The sequence below is a fragment of the Dipodomys merriami genome, unplaced genomic scaffold, assembly GCF_024711535.1.
Source record: "Dipodomys merriami isolate MVZ:Mamm:240054 unplaced genomic scaffold, mDipMer1.0.p SCAF_7, whole genome shotgun sequence".
NCBI lineage: Eukaryota > Metazoa > Chordata > Mammalia > Rodentia > Heteromyidae > Dipodomys > Dipodomys merriami.
Window position 1 is genome coordinate 22,927,928 of NW_027206290.1, and position 26,441 is coordinate 22,954,368.

A 26,441-nucleotide genomic window follows, 5' to 3' on the forward strand; every position below is an offset into this window, starting at 1 on the left:
ATATAAAAATATATACAGCTAATAATACAGTTGAGCATTTTTATTTCCTGCTACAACACAAAACTGAAGCCACAAAGATCTGCTATTATTCAGGAAATCAAATGAATTTGAAAGTCCAAACATGAAATGTGAACCTCGATTTTTATGCCTGTGTTATTACATTAATTAGCTTTCATCTTGTAGTGCCAGCTATTCTCTGGAGTATTCAGCTCATTCACCAAACTGTGTATCATGTAAGAGGTGCTGGTCTAAACAGACCCTAAATCCTGAAGATACAGCAAGAACAATGTTGAGAGTAGTAACTGTCAAGACATTTGCATTCTAGACAAGGTAAGAGAGCATCAGAAAGCCAATACTTACAATAAAGACAGCAGCTTATAGAGATAAATGAAGGAAACACAGCTGGTGGATGCTAAGGAAGGCTGCTATGGGCTATGTTAGTACAAAAAGGTAGATGGAAAGATCAAGCTGAGGAGAGGGCGTAGAGGCAGAGCACTGCAGAAAGCAAGGAGTACACAGTGTCCCCATCCTGTGAAGAACCTTGAAGAGGAAGGGAAAACTCGTGCAAGTGCTCTGCGACACTGAGGATGCAAAATGTGTTTGTAAAATACAGAAGAGTCCAGAAGGCAGTGAAAACAATTGGAGGTAAAGTTCGATGGGCAGTTGGGGGTTAATAAGGGTGTTTGAACGGGCTGCCAAAGATTCAGACAAGACACAGAGACAACTGAAGACATGACTGATTTTCAGATTTCAAGTGTCAAACTATAGATACTTGAAAATAATAATAATAGTTCTGTAGAGGAAGTAGAAGAACAGGGTAAAGGAGCAGGGAATAGGACCAGAGTATTTCAAAGCCATATATGAACACAAAATAATGAGTCCCATCCACAATTGTCTGTGAAAGTGTGGAAGAGAATAGGAAAGAGGGACAGTGAACTCCATCCAAGGTTTTTTTTTGTTTTTGTTTTCGTTTTTCTTTTTTTTTTTTTTTTTTTTTTTTTGGTTTTTTTTTTTTTTTTTTTGTCCATCATGGTGCTGGAACTCTGGGCCTGGGCACTGTCCCTCAGCTCTTCAGCTCAAGGTGACTGCTCTACCACTTGAGCTGGTTTTCTGGCAGTTTATTGGAGATGAGTTTCACAGATTTTCCTGCCTGTACTGGCTATGAGCCATGATCCTCAGCTCTCAGCCTCCTGAGTAGCTAGTTTTAACCACAGGTACCCAGCCCATCTAAGTATTTTTATGCACATATGGAAATAAACACAGATCTGAGGATTGAGGTTTGAAGTCAGCCCAAGAAAAGAAAGTACAAGAGACTCATCTCCAATAACCTTCCAAAAAGTTGGTAGTAGAATTCTGACGCAGTGGTAGAGTTGAGCTGGGGGGGGGGGGAGGGAGAAAGAGAGACAGGGAGAGAGGGAGAAAGAGAGAGAGGGAGAGGGGGAGGAGGGGGAGGGGGAGAGGGAGGGGGAAGGGGAGAAGAAGAGGGAGGGGAAGAGGAAGGGGGAGAGGGAGAGAGAAGGAGAGAGAGAGAGAGAGAGAGGGAGAGAGAGAGAGGGAGAGGGAGAGGGAGAGGGAGAGGGAGAGGAAAGGAGGAATAGAATTATGATACACCACAGGGTCACTCTGGAGAATCATTCTATTTTTAAAAAATAGATACTCAAACAGGATAAATTTCATTTTAAAGTTCTTCTCTATTGTTCTAAAAATTGATATAAATAGCTAATATACATGTAAACTCCTGCAACAAACGTTCAGACCACAGTAAATATTTCTTTACATTTTCTACTTTGTATGTTCCCAAAGGGAAAATAACCCAAAGAACCATGGTTTCTGTATCATCACAGCTCAAACATAACTGCATGTAAACAAAAGGAAGGCTATGACATACAAAATTCCTTAGGTAAATTTTGAAAAATTAACTCTTCAACAAAATATTACAAATTGAATTCATCAGCACATTAAAAATGCTCACTGACCATAATCAAGTGGAATTTATACCTAGGATACAAGATGAGTAACACACACACACACACACACACACACACACACACACACACACACACACACACACACACACACACACACACACACACACACACACACACACACACACACACACACACACACACACACACACACACACACACACACACACACACACACACACACACACACACACACACACAAAGTCAAATCAATAATGTAATGTACCACATAAACAAAATGAAGAGCAAAAAACACATGACTACCAATATATACAAAACAAATGATAAAAAAAAAAAAAAATTAGCAGGGTTGGGAAGGTGGCTCAGTGGTAGAGCGCTTGCCTTGCATGCATGAAGCCCTGGGTTCGATTCCTCAGCACCACATAAGCAAAAAGAAAAAAGCCAGAAGTGGCACTGTGGCTCAAGCAGTAGAGCACTAACCTTGAGCTGAAGAGCTAAGGGACAGTGCCCAGGCCCAGAGTTCAGGCCCCACAACCAGACCGCCCCCCCCCAAAAAAAAATTAGCAACTTTTCATGATTAAAAAAAAACTCCATGAATTTTTTCATTTTAGGACATCAGTTAAAATTAAACCTAATACAGAGTATTAAGAAAACAACAATATTTTCATAAAATAACATTTTCAAGAACCTAAATAGATATTCTAGTGTTAAATATCTACTATAATACACTAATAAGCATATATGCTGAAATGATAGACAGTAACCTAATTCACATTTCTCTGCATATCTGAGAAAATGTGTTACCACTGGATCTTATGGTAGCTTGGTTTTTAGTTTTTGAGGAAATTCCATACTGATTTCTACAGTGGCTGCGTTAGTTCACACTTCCACCACCAACATATCCTATCTGTCTCCCACATCTTCAGCAGCATTTGTTGTGTTCTTAATAATGGCTATTCTGACCAGACTGGAATCTCAAAGATGCTTTGATATCAGTTTCCTCTATGACTAGTGACCTTGAGCATTTTTTCATGTACTTATTAGTCATTTGTACTTGTTGTTTTGAAAATTAGTAAGTTTACTTGCCCGTTAGTTAATTGGGTTATTGTTTTGAAAGGAAGCTAGTCTTTAAAACTCTCTGTATATTCCAGTTATTAATCCCTTGTGAGAAGTACAGCTGGCAAGCCAGAAGCAAGTGGCTCATGCCTTTAATCCTAGCCACTTAAGTAGGCTGAGATTTGAGGATCCTGATTTAAAGCCAGCCTAGGAAGACAAATCCAAGATATTCTTCTATCTGAATGATTAGCAAAAAAGCCAGAATTAGAGATATGACTCATTTGGTAGAGTGCCAGCTCTGAATAATAAAGCTAAGCAAGAGCTAGAAGTCAGACATTCAAGCCCCACTAAACAAAAAACAGACAGACAGATAGCTGCCAAAGATTTTCTTCCATTTCATGTGTTACTTCTTCAGTTTAATGACTAGTCTATTTGCTGTACAGAAGCTTTTTAGTTTTATGCAATTCTAATTGCAAGCATTATTTGTCAGCCTTTGTTATTAAGTTATATTTATGAAATTATTCCCTATGCTTGTATCTTCTAGTCTTTTAACATGGTGTGGGCTTGTTTCTGAGGCTTCTATTATATTCTATTGGTCTATGTGTCTGGATTTTTGCCAATACCATGACCTGTAGCTCTGTAGTATAGATTGAAATCAGGTCTGGTATTACCTCTAGCATATTCTCTTTGCTGAGAATTCCTTTGACTATTTAAGGTCTTTTGTGTTGTGCTATGAATTTTAGGATCACCTTTTCTATCTCTGTAAAGAATAATATTGAATATTCCTCTCTGATCTTCTGAATTTTATTGAAATCTGTTGTCATCTTGTTTACATTTTTTATTTTAGTAATTCAGTCCATCTCCTCCTTTCTTCTAGATGGTTTGGATAAATGATCAGCAATCTTGATTATCTTTCTGAAGAACAAATTCTTTGCATTATTAATGTGCCATGTGGTTCTTTTGGTCTGCATTTCACTCATTTCTGCACAGATTTTTATCTTTTTCTCTACTACTTTTGGAGCTTTTTGCATACTCATGTTATTTTCATTTTCTTTTGATCAGAAACTCAAACTCTGTATCTGACACTTTCACTCATTGGCAATAGTTCTACCAACTGAGCCATGCCTTGAACCCCTTGCTACTGTTTTATTAAGAGCCTGAAGTTCATTAATAAGTTATTTATTTAAGATCTGGTGTTTCTGATGTCATTTTTAAAAATCTTATTAAAGAAAATAATGGTCATTTGTGAATTTTGAACATTTGCTTTCCTTTACATTAAGAAAAATACATTCATATATGGCTATTTTAAATAAATTATAATTGAATCCTCTCTAACATTGTTGTTATTAGAACATAGTTCAATGGCTTACAAGCTATAGAGATGTTTACTATTCCTCTAAAGATCATCAACCCATTAACAGCATAGAATGGCACAATATTTCTAGTTTGTCATTGGGAATATATATTTGTTAAAGCAGCTTAGTAAAACATTAATGTTTCTTCCCTTTATTTATAGCTTCTAAATATTTATAGCTATATGATATATGGGCCTCTGCTTGGACTCATGCGTGAGCCAAGCAAATGCTAAGCACAGGGTAACTGTAAGGCCATGTACAGCAGGTTTAACATAGTGCTTTAAAGACGTCCCTGGCTCCTGATCATGATGTAGTTGAAGGTGTCCTGAAGCAGAGCACTATGACCCTGTCTTACTCTGTTTATATCTTAAAAGTAGTGTCAATTTACTGATAGTTTTGACATGATGTGTGAAATAAAATAAGAACTCAATAATATAATATTTTTGGCCAGAAAATTAAACAGATAACAGTTTCTATTTATTGAGACCTAGTCAACTATTAAAAAAAAAAAAGAAGAAAAGAAACAAACAAAAGTGCAGGTAACTCTTAGAAAAACCTCTTTTCATGCATTTTCCCCAGAGAAGAAGGACAGAACAATAATGTGTACTCTAGAAATACTTCCCCAAGGCTGTGATGAATGTCAAGTACTTCCAGTTCCTTGCAAGACACTTTGTAAATGCAAAGTGGAATTACAATCTTGATATGCTATTTATGATTGCTTTCAAAGAACTCTTTAGGGCAGAAAAGTCTGCCAAAGGTGCTTTTTCTGAGGCCAATATTGTGTTAGCAAACAGAACCATAGACCAAATGGGAATGTGACAGGAGAACCATCAAAAAGATACAAATCTTAGTAAGAAAAAAAAAAAAAAGCACTCTTATCAGACTATTTTCTGCATTTCAGCAGTGTCTTTTACATTGGTTTATATGATAGTTCATGTGTGGCTTTCTAAGTGTGAACTTGAGTTATTCAAATGCTTTTCATACTTCGTATGCATGTATATATATGTGTGTGTGTATGTACAAATATATATATACACATATATATATTGCCAGTCTTGGGGTTTGAACTCAAGACCTGAGCACTATCCTTGTTTTTCTTTTCTCAAGGCTAGTTCCCTACCACTTGAGCCACAGCTCCACTTCTGCCTTTTTTGTGGTTAATTAGCACTAAGAGTTTCAAAGACCTTCCTGCCTGTGCTGTGGTTAAACCATGTTCCTTAGATCTCAACGTGCTGAGTAGCTAGGATTACAGGTTAGCAACTAGTGCTCAGCTCATTTTATGTACTTGAAAGTAAAGGCAAATTACTTTTTTTCTTTAGGTGACTGTCTCATGTGACAACACAGTGGCATTATTGTTTTGAGGCCTGTGCCAAGAGCTATTTATATATTTATTTGTTATACTAATTCTAAACAAAAGCAACAACTTCGCTTCAGTTATAATAAGCTAATGTTGGTGAGACAGTTTCTTTTTGGAATTTGAGGACAAACTCCATACAACCTCTGATTATATCTTGTAAAGAAAATGTCAACTTGGAGGAGAAATGCGTAAACTCAGAATTATCTTTTAAATTGTGTACAAATATATTGCAAACAATCCATTTCCTCTTGTAAATATACAAATGCAGTTTTATATATTCTGAAGGGTGCTAGGATATGTAGATGTCTGATATCATGTCCTAATATTAATATCTCACTTGTTAGCTGCATCACTTGGACAAAAAAAAAGCTTAATAATTCTAATTATCAGTTCCTTCTTTCTTAAAAAAAAACAGGGATAATTCTAGTACTCATATCTTTGAATGACTACGAAAATTAAATAAATAGTACTTGAGTTTTGAAAAACAGTACACCTGCATGCTCTGGTTGCTGTTCTGTCAATTCCTGTGAAATCATACTATTTGACCTTAGTTTAAAACATAGCACTATTTTACAAACTTAGGAGGCCTAAGCACATCCACTGTATGCTGTTTATTTGTTCTGCTCATCTTTGTTTTGTTCTCCTAAATCACCTCTTACCCTTCCTTCTCCCACTCTGTGGACCTGCTAAAGTCCTGCATCATCAAACTAGGAATTTCTACTGTCTCATTATGGTGACACATATGTATAATCCTAACACTGAGGAGGGCCAGCCAGGAGAATCACAAGAAGCCCAAGATCAGCTTGGGCTTCCTAGCAAGATTCTAAACACCAAAACACAGCGTCAAAACGGAGATAGAAATTACCCATTTACCATCTTATAAAGCCATTCAGTTTTTCTTGACAGAAGTGATTTTTTTCAAAATGCATATTATTAATCCTGAAAGTAATACTGCAGGCATGTCTACTATTATCTGATGTTTTCTAGAGTTTAATGTTTTAGGACTCATCTACTATAAATTTACACTTAACGGTCTAATTGTATATCATTGGATTTCATTTTCTAGCTTTTCTATCATCAGTTCTGGGTCCATTTACTTAGATGATAAAGTCAAAAATACCACCATTTTCATTTCAATTGTTTCCTACTCTGGAAATTGAAACCAGGTAACTAAATTCATTAGAAAATGAAGGCCTGGGTTGGGAATGTGCCTTAGTGGTAGAGTGCTTGCTTAGCATTCCTCAGTACCACATAAAAGAAAAAGCTGGAAGTGGAGCTGTGGTTCAAGTGGTAGAGCACTAGCATTGAGTAAAAGAAGCTCAGGGACAGTGCCTAGGCCATGAGTTCAAGCCCCAAGACTGGCAGAAAAGAAAAGAAAGAAAAGGAAAGAAGGAAGGAAGGAAGGAAGGAAGGAAGGAAGGAAGGAAGGAAGGAAGGAAGGAAGGAAGGAAGGAAGGAAGGAAAGGAGGGAGGGAGGGAGGGAGGGAGGAGAGAAAGAGAGAGAAAGAGAAAGAGAACAGGAGAGAGAGAGAGAGAAAGAAAGAAAGAGAGGGAGGAAGGGAGGAGAGAGAAAGAGAAAGAAAGAGAGAGAAAGAGAAAGACAGAGAAAGAGAGAGAGGGAGAGAGGGAGAGAGAGAGGGAGAGAAAGAAAGAAAGAAAGAAAGAAAGAAAGGAAGGAAGGAAGGAAGGAAGGAAGGAAGGAAGGAAGGAAGAAAGAAAGAAAGAAAGAAAGAAAGAAAGAAAGAAAGAAAGAAAGAAAGAAAGAAAGAAAGAAAGGGAAATAACAAAATACTTAAATAAGGACACAGGTTGACCCACTGTAACAATGAGATGTACAAGACACTATGTTAAAAACAAACTTTACAACTTGGGGTGGGGGGGAGGGGTTAGGAAGGTGGGGAGGGAAGGGATGGTAGGGGAAAACAGAGGAGGTAACAATGCTCAATAGGAAATGTACTCATTACCTTACTCATGTAACTGTGACCTCTCTGTACAGTATCTTTACAATAAAAAAAAAAATACAAAAGAAAGAAAGAGGGAGGGAGGGAGAGAGGGAGGGAAAAAAGAAAATGAAGGCCTTTCAAAATTCAGTGCTAGAGGAAGGAACTATGAGCTATTCACTAAGACGTTGTAAGATGAGTATACCAAAAGGAACACTGTTACTGAGAAAAGAACAGGAGTGTGAACATGCAAAATAGGAAAGCATATGACAGCTTGGTCAAGTTAAGCACATCAGTGAAAGCCTAGTGGAGACTAGCAGATAACTTTCCCAGGACTGGGGATGTGGTAGAGCAGATGCTTAGCACACATAAAGCCCTGGGTTCAATCCCTGATACTGAAAGGAAACAGATGACCTTTCCAATACATACCCAAGAGCCTGAGGCTGGCTGTGTCTATCTTCCAGCCTGTTTCTCAATTGACATGAAGCTGCCCTCTCATCTTCATACTGCCGTTCCAGCTCTGCACAGCCAGACCACAGAAGGAATGACAGTACCAATACTATAACGAGAATCCACTAGCAATAAGAACAATAATAGCAAAACAAGGGCAAATGAAACCCATCCATCAAGGACAGAGTAACAACCACCACTGATTGAGCACTGTGTGTCACAAACTGTGTCATTTAGGGGACTGTCATGCCTAGATGGCCCTAACTCACCAATGGCTTTCCAGTAAATAAAGATTAATTATGAATCCTAAAATGTGACTTTGGGGATAGCATGTCAAAGTCATGACAACAGTGATGACCTTCAGAGAACAATCCTAAATTATTAAAGTATATCCAAATCATTGTTTCCCAATCTGAATGATCTTCTTCCTTTGGTATTTTCCTCATCAATCTTATTTATTTATTATGCATTTATTTATGGTGTGTTGGGGCAGGTTAAGACAGTATCTCACTGTGTAGCCCAAGTTGGCCTCATACTCATAATCCTCCTGCCCACAGCCTCCTTAGTGCTGGCTTACAGCTGTGCCTCACCACACCCAGCCTTTTTGCTTTACAAATCTTTTCTTTTACTGCTCATGGGCATGAATCCCTCATCCAACCTAAAATATTTATTCCGAGTTTGCTTCTGAAACATAATAGGTGTAGTCCACATTCAAACCATTGTTCTTTGATAGACATACTGACCCTCTTCCTTTTATCCACCTTTTCAATTCCTTTTTCATTAAATGAAGAAGTGACTGCAGCTAGGGACCACTGGAAAGTTTTTAAGTATAATTAATGAGAGAAGAGTAACCCTTCAGACTGTCTTAGGCAGTGCTAAGGGAGACATACTGTAGGTAAATTATTAATTGAATTGTGGTTTACAGATACTGGCTTTAAAACTAGAAAGTAGTCATGAAGACAGGAGAAATACGAACTCAGATTTGAGAAGAGAGAAGGAAGATATAAAGAAAGGAGAGGGGAAAGGAGAGAGAAAGATAAAGATTGAGAGAACAGTGATTTAAATTTCAAAAACCTAACAGTCAGTTGAAGAGAAAGCATAATAAAAGTCCCAAACAAAGAAAATGAGATAGTGCAATACTCTTATCATAACTACCTGTATTAGTAATGCCAAGGAGAAATGGAAGAAATCCACAGTAAACAACCTACATTCACATAATGCACAAACACTAACTAAAAATATGCAATCTGTATAAGTTTCATCTCATAAAGGAAGCAAGGCTGAGAGTTTATGATAAAGGGTCCATTTAATCATGAAATTCATGTATCAACCGAGATTTATTTGCTGAATACTAAATTAAAAACTACATAATATTTGAAAATGTCTCATTTAGGAAAAATAAATGGATCACTGTGCCCAATTTTAAATATCTTTAACTTATTACTAATAGATATAACACTCCTTCAAGGAAATCCAAGAGAAATGATTGATCATTTGAAGTGGAACTCAGGGATCATAATTATATAAAAATAAAGTTATCAAAAGTGCTGTAAAGTAAGAACTTACCATGCACTAAACTTGGATTCTACTCTCTTAAAACACATTGGTTCATTTACTCCTCAAAATATTTTTTTGTATGTGTTCCAGTACTGGGGCTTGAACTCATGAACAGGGTGCTGTCTCTTAGCTTTGTTTGCTCATACTCTACCACTTAAGTCACAGCTTTACGTCCAGCTTTTTTGGTGATTAATTGCAGATAAGAGTCTTACAGACTTTCCAGCCTAGGCTGCCTTGAACTCTCAATCCTCAGATCTCAGCCTTCTGAGTAGCTAGAATTATAGGCATGAGCCATTGATGTTCAGCTTAGCTAGATTTCCATAATTATTACTGTGTCTGTTGTGTTATGAAGGGCACAGAAGCTAGGTGGTAGAGGTAAAAAAAAAAAAAAAATCATACCTGAGGTCATCTTAGTAAATGCATAGGCAAGATTCCTGCCCAGGCTAGTCTAGCTCTGAACAGGAGCTGATTACATTTAAGCTTTATTATATCACACAACAGAACTGTAATTTTAACATATTACCTAACAATAAAGCCTCTTTTTCTAAGTCATAAGAACTGAACGTTTACCACTGAATTCCTTGAGACTTTGTACAAAATCTGTTAGGATACTGAAGAGTCTCACAGATCACAAAGCTGCAAGAAGAGTCCTAAGAACTCTAGCCAGGTTCTCTGTATCTAGTTTGATCTCTCTCTTCAGACTGGATTTTCTTCTGTTCCCTGTCTGTGACGGATGGAAAAGCCCACTCTACAGAGCCAAGTTCTATTGTGCACTCTTTCTCTTTCCCCCTCTATAGTCCCTCTCTTCCCATTCTCCCTTTCCTCCTGCTCTCCTTCTCTTCTGTCTCCCCCTTCCCCTTCTCTTCTCCCTCCTTCTCTCTGCCATCTCTTTCTCCCTATCCCCCTCTCCCTCTTTCTTGGTCTCCTGCTCAAACAGCTCAGAATATAAGCAGACCTCTTGACCCAGATTTCTGAAGAAAAAATATGGTTATCCCATAAGAAAAATACAAGTAGATATAATAAGGGTCAAATGGTACAAGCAAAGGCTCAAAAACCTAATATATAAACTTATGGATTTGTGGGGCTGATCCCCTCAAAGATGTACTCCACAGTACTCTCATATTCATCCCAGAAATCATTGCAAATACTTGTCTCTTACACAACAGAACCCTCCAACTAGGAGAACATTGAGACAGCGAATCCAAGCCTGAGAGGCTGCACACAAGGCAACCATCAAGTATGCCAATAGAGTGAGGACTCCAGCTGAAAACAAGAAGTGGCGAATGCAGAAAGAGCACGTTTCCCTTCCCCCATCAGCTTAAAAACAGACATAGATTTCCTATTATCAGGCTGTCCCCTCTCTCCTCTCCAAAACCAGGAGAAAACCCTGTATCACTGCAGATGCGAACTCAGCACCAAAGGAATGTGTGCCAGCAAACCTCACTAAAATAACCCTGACCTCCTTAGAAACCTCCTATAGCTGTGTCTGCAGTGATGGGAGATGTGTCTTTGCTTCCTTTATACACATTACACATATAAATATAGTACACAGACTTGCTGATTTCAGAGCCACATCTTCCAATATGGATGTTGAAATTCTTAACCATGAGCTAATCTACACATGTTGAACACTCATAAATATTTTTAGGCTCAATCACAGGAAACAGGTTAACAGAAATCAAAGTGGATATTTGAAATGCCGAGAAAAGAAAAGAGCAAGACTTCGTTCCACTTGGCTAAGGACTATTTAATGGAAGCATGACCCCGCCAACAGGGTATATATAACACAATTCTTTACTAAAGCAACTCATAGACAACCTTAAAACATGCCCTGGCTTAAAGAAAATGAAAACAGAATGTTGTGAAAAGTGTCCTGATCTTGATTAGGTGATATGAAAATCCAAATATCTCAATATTCATCAAAGGCAAGCAGGAGAGCCAAGACAGAAGAGATGTGCACTTCAGCTCCTGTTCAAATAACTGGAAGCCCAGGACTGCAGGAAGATCTTTGCTCCCCATGGTCCCTGCACAATACTCAGAGTAGAGCCCGCCACAGTAATGGTCTGTATTTTGTTAGGATGCTGAAGCATATACCTCAGCCCCACTAATGTAATATTTCCTACATTGGAAATCTCGGCACTTTATTGAAGGAAGTCTGTCTGGCCAAGCGAGCTGTGTATGTGGCACATTCTGCACAGACAGCAGTTCAAAGAATCAGAAGTCAAAGTGCTCCCCAGTGCAGGTCCCATCATCATCACTCTCGTTAGTGCTTGAATAGGACTGTGATTAAAAACGTGGCTGCCATTGTCTACCTATTCAGGCTTCTAGCTTTCGATGTGGGTTCCACCTATTAGTGCTTGAATAGCAGACCGATTAGAAAGACAGCTGCCATTGTATGCCCATTCGGGAACACAGCAAAACTAGCCTATTTATTTGCTATGAGCACGAAATAAATGTTTTGCAAAGGTAAAGTATACCATTAGGCTCTAAAGACAATCTGGCTGATTTCTTTTGTTCAGAAGACTCTATTTTCCCCTATGCAAAGATACTTCTTATTTGCAAATACAGTAATAGGCCTCATTAATTTCTTCTAAAATATACATATGCTGTTTTTATCGACATCGTCTTACCACACATCTGCTTTATTATATAGTACTTATTGACCTACAATAGATCACACAATTCCAGTTTAATATTTATGATTACACAAAGAACTCCTATGTAAACAAATCAAATCAGTTTGGTTCCAGATCTTTGGGAATCTCAGCTCAATGTTCTTGGAATATGAGAGTCTATATGAAAAACTTCTCCCAAGAGAAATTTCTCCGTCAGACATTGAGAGTAAGCATTCTGCTATTTAAGCCCTTCAACAGAAAGCATTTTGGGTTAGAGCTCAGTAGCCCTAAAGCTCCAGCTCACCAGGAGGGTTACATAGAATTCCTTCACGGTGCAACAGAGACCTAGCTTAGATGACAACTTGCCAAAACTAAGGTATCACAGTGATGTATTTTGGAGAAGGAAAAAAAAAAAACATAGCAAATGAATCTCACAGGAAATTTTTTTTTCCAAGTTTATGTACAGAAATCAATGCTGAAATGTCTGACAATTCTCTTTGCTCCCTCTCTCCATCTTTCTCTTTCTGCCTGGATGTGTGTATGTGTGTGTGTGTGTGTGTATAAATGTGTGTATGTATATGTATATAAATGTATATATATATATATGTGTGTGTGTGTATGTATATGTATATAAATGTATATATCGGTGTATGTATATGTATATAAATGTATATGCATATCGATATATATGGATGTGTATGTGTATGTGTAGATTTCTGGGCAGCAGAGGACATGCTCAGTTTTCTATTACCAATAGGCCTTCATGGTCCTTTCTGCAGACTGCTCTTCTGCATCTCCGTCAAGGAAGTAGGTTTATAGTACAGATAGTGAACAGTCATCCACAAACAATGTGGATATGCCAAAGAGAGTTCCTCAGGGTGTTCAATCCTGGAGAAGGCAAAAATATTAGGTAACAGGAAAACAAAAGCAGCAACTACGGGAGGAAGAAATCACAAGGTCTCTGGAGGAAAAATATGAGAAGTAAAATTTCCAGCTCACAAGGGACCAGACTCTGTTATGAACAAAAGAGCTCACAAAGTTGTAGGATGTAATGAGATGTTCTACAATGCTCCATCCACTTTATTTAAACCTGAGGTGTATATACAACCAGCTGACTGAACTCAAAATACCAGACCTTTAACTCCACAAAACAAAGATCCAGTATAAACCGTTCTCTAGAGGTCAGGTGGACCTGATACTCATTCATACATTGGAATTGCATAAGCCCCCTGCCCCCTAGCCCATGCCTCTTGGACTAATCCTGTGGAGGGAGTTAATGCTCAAGTGATACAGCATCAGCCTTCAGGGGAAAAAAAAGGAAGAAAAAAGAAAAAAATAAGAACCCAGGCCCTGAGTTCAAGCCTCAGGACTGGCACACAGAAATAAGTAAATACTAAGGAGAACAATACAGAATGAAAACATGGCTCAAATGGTAGAACATGTGCCTAGGAAATGCAAAGCCCTGAATTCAACCCGTTACTACCAAAAACAAATAAACCAATGTTTGTTCCAATTGAAATATATATTACTTAGGGAAAAGTTTTCTCCAGTTCAATGGAAGTCCTGTTCAGCTAACTGTATTCTGATAAACAATAGTGTTGACTTAAATAGAAGCAATCTCAAATAAAGGATCATAAAATTTCAAATTAGAGGTCAGCAACTTTCAAACCAGAAATCATCAATCCTTGTATTGCTTATTTTTGGGTAACTTGCTATGAAAATAGATGCATATAGCAGGGTGCTAGTTGCATATTTAGCTAAGATTATGCCTGTCATCCCCAGTTGGGAAGCTGAGATTTTTTAAGATTTGTGTTCAAAGTCATCCCAGTTAGAAAAAGAAAACAAAGTTCCTGAGAGCCCTTCTTGAATAAGATCTAGACACCATGGCCCCTGGCTGTTCTTAGATTAAAATATGGGGATCAAACCCAAGTGTGCACCTGAATAGGAAGCAAGACCCTATCACAAAATAAAGGAGCAAAAATCAGGGTTAGAGGTATGGCTCAGTGGTGTGTGTGTCTGAGTAGCCAAGAGGAGGCCACTAGGTCAAAACTCCAGGACTATCAAAAGAAAAAGGAGAAATAGATGCATACAAGGCACACATAGCAAAATAAAAGTCACAAGGTTGATGGCTGACAATTACAAATGAGTTTAATTTGTGTGTCACACGGGATGAGGAGAAAGTTGTGATCAGTCTGAAATAAATAATTAAAGCAAAGCCTTTCTATTACAGCCTCAGGATATCAAGAGTTAACACTTTCTTCTTTTTGGTCATTTACCATTTTATTTCAGATATCTGCTTTGAAAAGAAATCTCTGACAACATCAATGCACACATGGAGAGAAAACCACAGAGGTGCAGCATTTCAAAAGGAGGCCCTAACATCTGACTAAAACTCTAAATTATCCCAGAGATGACCACAACTAGGAATTAAGTTCAAGTTAGAGGAAAATAAAAGAGGTTCTGTTATCAGTATCCCCTAATTTTTAGGCAGCTATGTATATTATACCAACACTGCATTTTTCACATGCTGAAGAAAGGATTGGGTAGTGGTTTGCGTTTTTGTTTTAGTGAAGCCCCTGGAACTTGAACTCGGGTCCTAAGCATTGTACCTGAACATTATTTTTGCTCAAGGTTAGTGCTTTACCACTGGAGCCACAACTCAAGACTTCCAGCTTTTTGGTGATTAATTGGAGATAAGAGTCTGAGCTGGCTTTGAACCATGATCTTCAGAACTCAGCCTCCTAAGTAAATAAGATTACAGGCATGAGTCACCAGTGCCTGCCAGTGGAGTTTTGTGGGGATTTTTTGTTTTTTGTGTGTTTTTTTACCTCAGAAACTTGAGTTTTGAATCTGTTTTTGGAAGGAAGCTATTGTTTTAACGACCCAGAAGAAACAAGCTCTAGCCTGAGAAAAGCTGTTTTAGATTGTCACTTCACTGGTGAATCCAATCAAAAGTTCATTTGGTTTTGGAGCTTAACCTCCAGATTGTTAATTTGAAATACCAATCCTGGGACCTGCATTCTATATTGACTTTAACAGAACCAAGTAGCTGGCTAGCTAAGCAAAGTAAATGTCTGTGTTAGTCAAGTAAACTTGAGAAGGAAAAACTTGGACCCAGAAGACAAGGAACTATCTTCAGGATAATTTCCAAAAGCATAAAAAGCAAAAAAAAAATTAATTACATTTGCAACACAAGATGTGGGGGGGTGTGTGGAAACAACCCTATATCAACCTCTCATTCTGTTTTTGTTTTTGTTGTTGTTTTTGGTCAGTCGTGGGTGCTGGTGCTGTCCCTCAGCTCTTCAGCTCAAGGTGAGCTCTCTACCACTTGAGAGCCACAGCACCACTTCCACTTTTCTGGTGGTTTATTGGAAGTCTCATAGACGTTCCTGCTTGGGCTGGCGTTGAACCATAATCTTCAGATCTCAGCCTCCTGCATAGTTAGGATTACAGGCGTCAGCCAACGGTGCCCAGTGCCTCTTACATTTTGTAACTGAGGCCTATGTCTCCCTAGCCTAGCCCTTCATTCCTATCTTAATGCCAAAGCTCTCCACATACTTAGCATTCCCCACACATACTTCCAAGGAATTTCTACCCAGGGCTTTTAATTACCACCTACATATGCTGGTATTCATCTTAGGTCCTGTACTGAGTTATAAATTTAATATCTAACCAAATGATGCATAGATGAGAGTTTCAAACAATCTCAGTCTCATTTGTGACTTCCTGTTCTACACTTCAAACAACAAAATGGGCATACAAATTGAACCCCTAAGACATATTTTCCTTCCTGTATATATCCACGCTACTCTCTCTCCTACACACTTCCTTCCCCTGGTCTTTGTTATGTGCCTTCTAATGTTCTACACCAACCTATCTTACTCTCACCTCCTATCTTACTCTTAAAACTCATCTTCCACACCGAAAGCCAGAATGGCTCATTCAAAAACAGCTCTGACTGACTCACATTGATAACTGAAATTCCTATATTGTTCTTCCTTGGGAAGGTACCATTCTCACTTCAAAGGAAGTGAGAACTTCTTAGTAAGGTCTGGATCACATTTGTGTTTATTCCAACAGAGGAAGAATACAGTGCTCTGCCTACTGCAGATAAGCCATGAATGTTCTATCCTGTGCACAGGATGGAACGCCCAAATCTTCTTTGTTACCAAGTCATTTTTAATGTCTGTAAAAAAAAAAAAATTTCCGTGTTTTTTTTTTTAATGTCCTTATGCAAATCATTCTACTTAAAGATGTGTTCTGCAAGATTGCATGGGTTCAATCTCTAGTTCCAACATTTTGTGGTGGAATGGTTTGGGGACTCCCTTCATATATCACTGGAAATAAAATAGAAAACTTCCTCAAAGTTGATTCCAAAGGTTAAGTAAAAGTGCTCAGGGGCTGGGAACATGGCTTAGTGGTAGAGTGCTTCCTAGCATACATGAGGCCCTGGGTTCAATTCTTCAGTACCACATAAACAAAAGAAAAAGGAGGAAAGTATATGTTCAAAAAAAATTAATTAAAAAAGCACTCAGAAATAAGACTGCAGGTTACAAATTTTAAATATACAGTATGTTTTGTTCCTTTTTTCTTAAACACTAGTATCTACTATGCATCACGTATTCAAACCAATTTGCTAAAAATTCTTAAAAACTGATCTAATAATTCAGTGCACTTAACTGCATTCCTTTTCATTTTCACCCAGGATAAATTTTCTGATTCATAATGTTTTCTGGTCTTCAAAAATTGCTCATGGAAAATGAGTGTAGAATATTTATGTAATTAGGGCAGTTCAACATTTTTCAAAATGGCAAAAATAAACAGCAGTTATGGAACACCTGCTTAAAAGATACTGGAAATAACTGCTTCGTGCTTCATTAACCAGTATAAACACATTTGCCAGTGTAAATCCCCTACTGAATTCAGAATTTCCAATTAATCCAAGAATGATATCTAACTGCCAAATGAAGAAATTCCTGGGCAAAAATTCTCAAGTTGCCATTCTTAGGGAAGTTCTATGGCACAAAAACATGCATATATTCTAAGAAGCCTATAATTATTTATTAAAATCAAATTTATTTATTAAAAACAAATTTAGATGACCAATTTTATAGATTTTATTCATCTTTGGGGCCCATTAAATATAGAACTTGAAGTGTGGAAGTTGAAACACCAAAGCAATGAAAGACTGCAGAAAGCAAGGCACCCAGGGAATCAAGGAGGACTCTGGCATTTCAAAGACCCTTACACTGCCTCTCAATGTCCTCCTGACATTGTTATGCAAAGACCCGTAAATCAGACTTATCTGAATGGAAAGAAAGCACAACACTGCAAAATTAAGGCAAAAATACTCCAAAAATGGATCAAAATCAAAATAGGTAAATCAGAATTTTTCATTTGGAGGCCAGGAACTTGTCTGAACATGTACATCTGTCTATAGAAACCTAACAATTAATTATTACAACCCACACTTAGCTTTATTCCCATTTATCTATCATGTTATTTGTCCTCTGTGAGGAAGTAAAGTGATACTCTGGAAAGCATATGCTAGCTGATCAGAATTCTAGATCTTCCTACAGCATTAAGTAATTCTAATGAGTTTTAGTAAATAGTTTAACAGTGTTTCAGTCTAGCCATTATCATCAGGAGACTGAAGAAACAAACCTGAACCATCCCCTTCAGTCATGGTGAAAAGAAAAGACAATACTCAAAGATACACAAAGATTGTCAGTGTCATGCACCACACATAATCCTTTTTTTTTGTCTGTTCTGGTGCTTGAACTCTGGGCCTGGGCACTGTCATTCAGCTCTTCAACTCAAGGCTACTGCTCTACCACTTCAGCCACAGCACCACTTCTGGTTTTCTAGTGGTTAATTGGAGATAAAAGTCTCATATACTTTCCTGCCCCAGCTGGCTTTGAACTGTGATCCTCAGATCTCAGCCTCAGATCTATCCTGAGTAGCTAGAATTACAGGCATGAGCCACCGGCGCCCAGCAAGAACATACTCTTTATGTCTTAAAGAAGTAAAAGGAGAGGGGCTGGGAAGGTGGCTCAGTGGTAGAGCACTTGCCTTGCATGCTCGAGGCCCTGGGTTCGATTCCTCAGCACCACATAAGTAAAAAGCCAGAAGTGGCACTGTGACTCAAGTGGTAGAGCGCTAGCCTTGAGCTGAAGAGCTGAGGGACAGCACCCAGGCCCAGAGTTCAGGCCCCACGACCGGACCCAAAAAAAAAAAAAAGAAGTAAAAGGAGAAATTCATTCATTTAGTCATTCACACTTTCCCAACATATATTTAATGAGGCAAAATCATAGTCCTCTGGATTACAGGTCTCAGATCTTAAAACAATAACACTTAATAGTTTTTAAGAGGTAAGCTTGAAAATTACACCTTTTCTCCCAAAGACCTTCCATCTGTTGGATCAAGAAGATGTAGTATAGGTATGTTGAAAAAAAATTTACAACTTTGCAAGAGGGTAGAGGGGAGGGAAGAGGTGGGGAGCTGGGGAGGAAAGACAGTAGAGGAAAAATAAAGGAGGGGGTAACAATGCTCGATAGGAAATGGACTCATTACCTTGCTCATATAACTGTAACCCATCTGTACAGTATAAAAATATATACTTAAGAACAAAATATATATACACTAAGAACAACACACAACACACAAAAAAATCTGCAGTGGAATTCTTTGCTTCCATCCAAAAGAATGACATCACCTAATGTGTAAGGAAATGGAAAGACTTGGAGAAAATCATAGTAAGTGAAGTAAGCCAGCCCCAAAGAAACATAGGTCCCATGGTTTCCCTCATTTATAATAATTAGCATATGTCTAGGATAGTCCTAGCAGAGGATCACAATAGCTCAATAGTTATACACATATGACCATATAAAATTATGCTACTTGAAATCAACTCCAAGATATGGAAATAAGAGGGTCTCTTTTGGTTTTGGGTTTTATTTTTTAGTGTTCTGTTTGAAGTTATTTCTTCTTTTTTCTTTCATTTTTTCCCCTCTGATTTATTCCCTGTGGTCACTGTCTTTGATTTCAGTTCCTTTGTCTTGTATATAAATTCTATCTGATTGGGGAAGGGAAGAGGAACCACTTAAATGATCGAAGAGTGAACCAATGCAATAATGATACTCACTAGACACTGGGTTGGAAATGAACTTTACAACTTAGGGGGAAAGGGAGTCTGGGGGAGGGAAAGTGGGAGAAAAAGAGGGAGAGGGTAACACTATTCGAAAAGAAATGCACTTATTATCTTATTCTGTAACTGTAACTCTTCTGTACATCACCTTTAAAATTAATTGATTAGTTACTTTTTTGAAAAAAAGACCTTCCATTCGTAAAGAAAGAGTTGGAAAAAATTGTATTAAGTGAGGTAAGCCAGACCCGGAGAAACAAAGAATGCATGGTTTCCTTCATTTGTGGTACCCTCCTAAAGAGCTAGGATTATAGGTAATGAGCTATAAATAAGTGTCTGGCTTGTACTAAAGAAACCAATTTTTTAAGAAAAAATTTTAAATATTTTACAGAAATAAAATTTGGGCACAAAACTATATCTATTCAAAATTTTAAGTGTTTCACGGGATATTTAAAGCATTAAAATTAAACATAGTTTTGGAATTACTCAAGTATAAGATACCAGTAATAGAAAAAAGAAATTATAGTTGTATCATTCATGTAGTTATTGTATTTGTAAATGTAAGTAAATGCTTATCTTACACTAAGAAGAAGAGATAATTTCCAGCAGAAAGCGTGGATTATTGATACTCACAAAGCAGTCCTTATCAGGGTTTCTTTTCCAGTGTTTTTTGTCAAGTTTCTTGGCTGCAGTTGAATGCAGAGTTGCATGAGTTTGTGTTCGAGGATTTAAAGCCAGGATGTTCTAGGAAGAGCATAAACAAAGAGTAAATACATGTAAACAGGCAGGCATTAAAAAGAATCATATTTTAATGTGGTATTTCCCCATTTCTCCATAAAGAAAGGAGTGGAAATTCTTTTGATTCATGAGACAGAAAAAAAATTATGTGTACTGTAAACCAATTAGAAAATGATCCAACGTTGACATGAGGATACTTAAGAAAACTAAGTGTAGTTGAATTTTTTTTTCTTGCCAGTCCTGGGCTTGAACCCTGGGCCTGGGCACTGTCCTTCACACTTCAGCTCAAGGATAGTGCTCTACCACTTGAGCCACAGCACCACTTCCGGCTTTTTCTGCTTCTGTGGTGCTGAGGAAGCAAACCCAGGCCTCATGCATGCAAGGCAAGTACTCTACCACTGAGCCACCTTCCCAGCCCCAGTGTGGTTGACTTTTAAATAAGATCGGTGGGAAAAAAAAAAAAAAAAGTCCCAATACAATAACATTTTAGTTGAAAAACTGAGTAGGACCAAAATTTTAGAGAAATATCAAGCAAATAAGAAAACCACAGATGTTGTGAATGGTTTTTGTCTCTACTGATACTTGATCTCTGTACCTTTCAATAAACCACTGATCAATACTCTTTTTTTTTTTTTTTTTTTTTCGGTCGTGGGGCTTGAACTCTGTCCCTCAGCTCTTCAGCTCAAGGCGAGCGCTCTACCACTTGAGCTACAGGGCCACTTCCGGTCTTCTGGTGGTTTATTGGAGATAGGAGTCTCACGGTCTCTCCTGCCCGGGCTGGCTTTGAACCGCGATCCTCAGATCTCAGCCTCCTGAGTAGCTAGGATTACAGGCGTGAGCCACCAGCGCCTGCCTGTGATCAATACTCTTATTGGTCTGTGGTTTCCTTCCTTGCAAAATGGGGCAGCATGTGAAGTCTGTTGTCAAAAAGAAATGGAATTCCTGATATGACATGTTTTCTAAACTAGAAACACCCGAAAAACTGAAGGGGAATGAAACGAATCCAGAGGCTCTACAACCACAGCAATTCTCTGTGTCAAGTTGTTTACACACAAGCTGGCTAAAAGTTGGACACAGCTTCTGAGAAGAAAATAACCATTAGTTTTGACCAAAGGAAAGATCATCTTTCTCCAAGTCCAAGATAGGATTCTTTCAAAATTATTAGATCATCTTCCCCATATGAAGATGAAACCTTACTAGAATACCCACAAACTATTAAAAAACCCCAAAAGAGGCATATATAAATTTTTATACTTCTAGATATATGCTAAAAATATTGTTTCCCTTCAAGCATTTAATTTCACAACACATTTGTTTCAAGCAATCATTTTCTAGGTGACGCCCTGGCTGGTTTTATAATACTGATTTCATGATAATATGAAGGATTTTACAAAAAGTGAATTGTAACAAATGTCTAAGATAAATTTTATATTCAGTAGATTTATGGTAGAATAAAACCTGAGTCAATGCAATTCATTCTGACTTTGATTTAAAGACTTGCAAGACTCCATTTTAAGTTTTTAGAATTTAAAAGTATTTTTCACTTGCATTATACAGGTTAATGTACAAACAAGTACTATTATCTCAATATTTGGGATGAGTGAATAAATCCAGGGAGGGTAAGGTGAAGAAGGCACAGAAATATATAGCACATTTCTTCTGAGTGGAGGATTGAAACTGAAATTCATCCAAAAATGAAGTCCATATTTGCAGGAATAATGGTAAGTATCATTTGAGAAACTGAGTAAAGAATTTTATTGTCATCATCCATCTAGGTAAGCACTATAAGGTAACTACTGAAAACTGAGAGTTCTTTAGTTCTTTTCCTCAAAGGGGAAAGGAGGAAGGAGGGGGAGGAGATGAGGGAGAAAAGGGAAGATAGAAGGGAGAGAGAAAGAAAGAGAGAGGGGGGAGGGAAGGAGGGAGAGAGGAGGGAAAGAGGGAGAGAGGGAGAAAGGGAGAGGGAGAAAGAAAGAGAGGCAGAAAGGCAGAGAGGGAGAGAGGGAGGAGGGAGAGAAGGAGGAAGGAGAGAGGGAGAAGGGAGAGAAAGAGAAAGGAGAAGAGGAAAAGAAAGAAGTAGCATCTGGTTAGGTAGAATTAGAAAAAGAGGACATAGGAAAACTGATCTGGACATATGAGAAGCAAATAATGTAGTTAAAAATTAATACATAGGATACAGCAACCTTGAAACTGCTTCAATAAGTCAAGAAAACACCACTGAGTGATGGTAAATACCAAGGAAACCTAAAGTGAAGGATAAAAATCACAGTGCCCAAGTCTTCCCATTTCTTTTTTTTTTTTTTTTTTTGGGTCCGGTCGTGGGGCCTGAACTCTGGACCTGGGCACTGTCCCTCAGCTCTTCAGCTCAAGGCTAGTGCTCTACCACTTGAGCCACAGTGCCACTTCTGGCTTTTTTCTTTTTGCTTATGTGGTGCTGAGGAATCAAACCCAGGGCCTTGAGCATGCAAGGCAAGTGCTCTACCACTGAGCCACTTTCCCAGCCCAAGTCTTCCCATTTCTTAACAAATGGGGCAATGTCATTCTTTCTGATGGAGGCATAGAATTCCATTGTCTGTGTGTGTGTGTGTGTGTGTGTGTGTATATATATATATATATATATATATATATATATATACACCACATTTTCTTGATCCATTCATCTACTGAGGGGCATCTGGGTTGGTTCCATATCTTAGCTATGGTAAATAATGCTGCAATAAACATAGTTGTGCTGGTAACTTTAGTATGGTCTTGTTTGTGATCATTTGGGTAAATGCCCAAAAGTGGGATTGCTGGGTCATAGGAGAGCTCTATGTGGAGTCTTTTGAGGAACCTCCCCACTACTTTCCAAAGTGGTTGAACAAGTTTACACTCCCACCAACAATGCAGTAAGGGTTCCCTTCTGGCTACATCCCCTCCAGCATCTGTTGTTATTGGAGCTCTTGATTATAGCCATTCTAAATAAGCCGGGGCCAACAAAACATAGGTCCCATGGTTTCCCTTATTTGCAATAAGTAGTATATATGTCTGGGACAAGCAGAAAAGGTCAAAAGCTGTATACATATGACCAGATAAGATGAAGTTAAGTGAAGTGAACCCCAAGATAGGGACACAAGTGGTTTTTCTTTCTTGCTATTATTTCTAACATATTTATAAGGTACCATGTGATTTTTTTGTTGCTTTGTATGTCCCTTCCCCACAGTATAACCCCTGTTTTCACTGTATTTGATGTTGGTATAATTTGGGGAGGGGAAGGGAAAAAAAAATGTTTAAATAGGGATACAGGTTGACCCATTGCAACAATGAGATGTAGAAGACACTATGTTGAAAAACAAACTTTACAATTTAGGCAGGGAGGGGTGAAGTGTAATTGTTGAGGTGGGAGGGAAGGGATGGTAGGGGAAAAACAAAGGAGGAGGCAGTAATGCTTGATAAATGTACTCATTACCTTGCTCATGTAACTGTAACCCCTCTGTACAGTATTTTCACAATAAAAAAAAACATTTAAAAAATCACAGCATCTCCATAATTAAGTTTTCTAGGGCTATGGGAGGTCATAAAATGTCATAAAATACTTTTTTGGAGACTCCACTTCTCCTAAGAATTAATGACAGGCTTCATTTCTAAAATGGGTCAACAAATAGTTTAAGACAAAAGATCTTCCTAGACCAGTAAAACCATTCCCTAAAGGTCAAATGTAAATTGATAGCTCTTCTTCACCCTTGGGACAGACCATCCCATAGGCTCGTCCTGCGTAGGGAATGGATTGACTGACTAGTGGTCACTGGACAGCCATCTTGGAATCCAGTAAAGCTTGGCTTACCTGTCAGGCATTAAAGGCTCTTATTTTAAGTAGGCTCACCTGACCAATCCTGAGACAATGGGCCACCAGAAGACCCATCACCTCTGAGCCAGCCAGTGTAATGAGGACTATTTGAACTCTACTTGCTCTTTAACTATGTGTGCCTTCTCACTCTCTGGCCCCAAGTGTTCCTTTTTATCCTAAGGCTCATTAATAGCCATATCCCTGGGGACATCAAAAGGTGGCTGGAAATGGACTAAAATGCTGCCTTCCAATCCTAACATTTTTTTGGTCTGGGCTGCCTTTGAACCATGATTCTCAGATCTCAGCCTGCTGAGTAACTAGGATCAGAGGTGTGAGCAAATCTTGCAACCCCTCACTCTTCAACCCCTGGCAAAAACTAAAATTTTGATGGTAAACAATTAAAATGCAGAGAGACTTTTGAGAATAATAAAGGCAGATAGTTTGATGGGGAGAGCTAAGGACCAAGACAGCTAAGATAAACCTTCAGGTAGTCATAAAAAGCCTCAAGGACTTGCTCCAAAAATTACCCTCCCAATTTAATTGGATCATGTTACAGGACAATGTATATCATTTCTAATGTTCAAGGTGAGAGTTGGTATGATATGATCACACCGTGTAACACAGAGGTCCAAGAGAGGGGAGCAGGCACCCTGAGAAAAACACTGCTCTCAGATGGGTGTCTGTAAATCCAAGGCTGCATCTTCTAACCATGTCAGAGGCTCACACTGGAGCAGATGCAGACTTACTCCAAAACATGGAGATCCTATAGGAAAAGTAAGTAAAGCAAAGAAAGAATGGAAGCACAGAAAATGCCTTAAGTTCAAACCTCATTACCGCCAAAAACAAAAATAAAAATAACTTTGAGAAGCTTGAGTTCACATTTAACAAGGATTTTGGCGTAGCTATTATGACAGTAAGACTGTAATGTCTCACTCACCAAGCACAGAATACCCATCACATAAATTTTATAGAAGAACCAGCATTCTGAAACTTGAAAAAATATAATGAAAACATAAAAATATCATTAGTGAAAGAACAAATGTAAAGAAAAATGGATAATCTGGAGGTCAGAGAGAAAAAATGAATACAGAAAAGTAGACAGAGAATTAAAGATATATGATAGACAATTTAGCAAATGAAAGTATGTTAATATGTGTACCAGAAAGAAAAGGAGGAGAAGGATATAAAATATCCTAAAAGCTTAGAACACTTTTCTAGTAGTAAGGTCCTAAGTTCAATTCCCAGCTTGATAGATGGATGGATGGAGGGATGGATGGAGGGATGGATATAGATAGATAAGATAGATATGAAAAACAAATGGCCAACAGTAAGGTATATATAATTATGAAATTTTAACTGTGAAAAACATACTATCAATCTGGATTTTTTTTTAAATCCAACAATGTGTCTTCATTAGGAAACACTTTAAATTGAGTAAAATGAAAGTAGAGAGACTCAGGAAGATGTATTGGGCAAACAGCAACTGTATGCCAGGTTCTCGAGTCTCACCCCTGTAATTGAGGCAATTCTAGCTACTCAGGAAGCTGAGATCTGAGGTTCTGTGTTCTAAGCCACCCTGAGCAGGAAAGTCTGTATGACTTAGCTCTAACCACACACACATGCAAGCAAATCCAGTAGAGCTATGTGGCTCAGATGGTAGAGTGCCAATCTTGAGCACAAAAGCTCAGGGATTGAACCCAGGACCTTAGTTCAGGCCTTAAGACTGCTGCACACACAAACTCATATACACAAATAAATTTTTTTTGCTTATTTATTTGGGATTGAAGCATGGCTAATTTCATTTAATTCAAATTGATAAATAAAATGATGACATTTTAAAGTTGTACTGACCAACATTTAAAGCAAACCAGGAAGCATTAAAAATAAGATGGCTGCATTTTTGTTATTTCCATAATCCACATTGTGATAAATGATTATATTTATCTGTGTCGTCATAGTAATGCAACTTTTGAGAGTAAACACTTTGAATGTAATTTGTTGGCTGCTTATCACAGTAACTTTTCTTTCCCATAGCAGAAAAATAGAAAATACGACATAACATGAAATATTGGGTTAACCTTTTGCAAAAAGGCATTGAGTTGAATCCAATGGATCTTGGGTAAAAGTAAATTGGATTGTGGAGAATAGTTACCAAGGATTTAACTTCATAATATCCCAAATGAAAAGTGATATAAAATAAAAATGCAGGACACGAATGGTTGAGAGATAAAAAAAAAAAAAAACCAACTTTCCAAAGTGAGACTTTTAAAAACTGAAAGTCAATATTCTCGATAAGGAAGCACCTTTCAGAATAATACAAGTGCTAAATTACACTCTTGCAAAGAAATGACCAGGGCAATGTCCTAACAGGGTCACAGGGTCCCCGATCTGGGTAATTTGAGCACTTTCCAAGGACCATTAACTCTTTCTGTTACACGATTATTATTTATGGAGGAA

At 38.0% G+C, this 26,441-nt stretch overlaps 1 protein-coding gene across 3 annotated transcripts in view; it reads right to left on the reverse strand.

The window, feature by feature from the left end:
- Positions 1-26,441, reverse strand: part of Dpyd (dihydropyrimidine dehydrogenase) — a 709,900-nt gene that overhangs the window by 646,271 nt on the left and 37,188 nt on the right. For all 3 annotated transcript variants that reach the window (XM_070007768.1, XM_070007767.1, XM_070007769.1), the window contains exon 2: positions 20,054-20,164. In XM_070007768.1, coding sequence (XP_069863869.1) covers positions 20,054-20,164 — 111 coding nt within the window. The remainder of the gene's footprint in view (positions 1-20,053; positions 20,165-26,441) is intronic.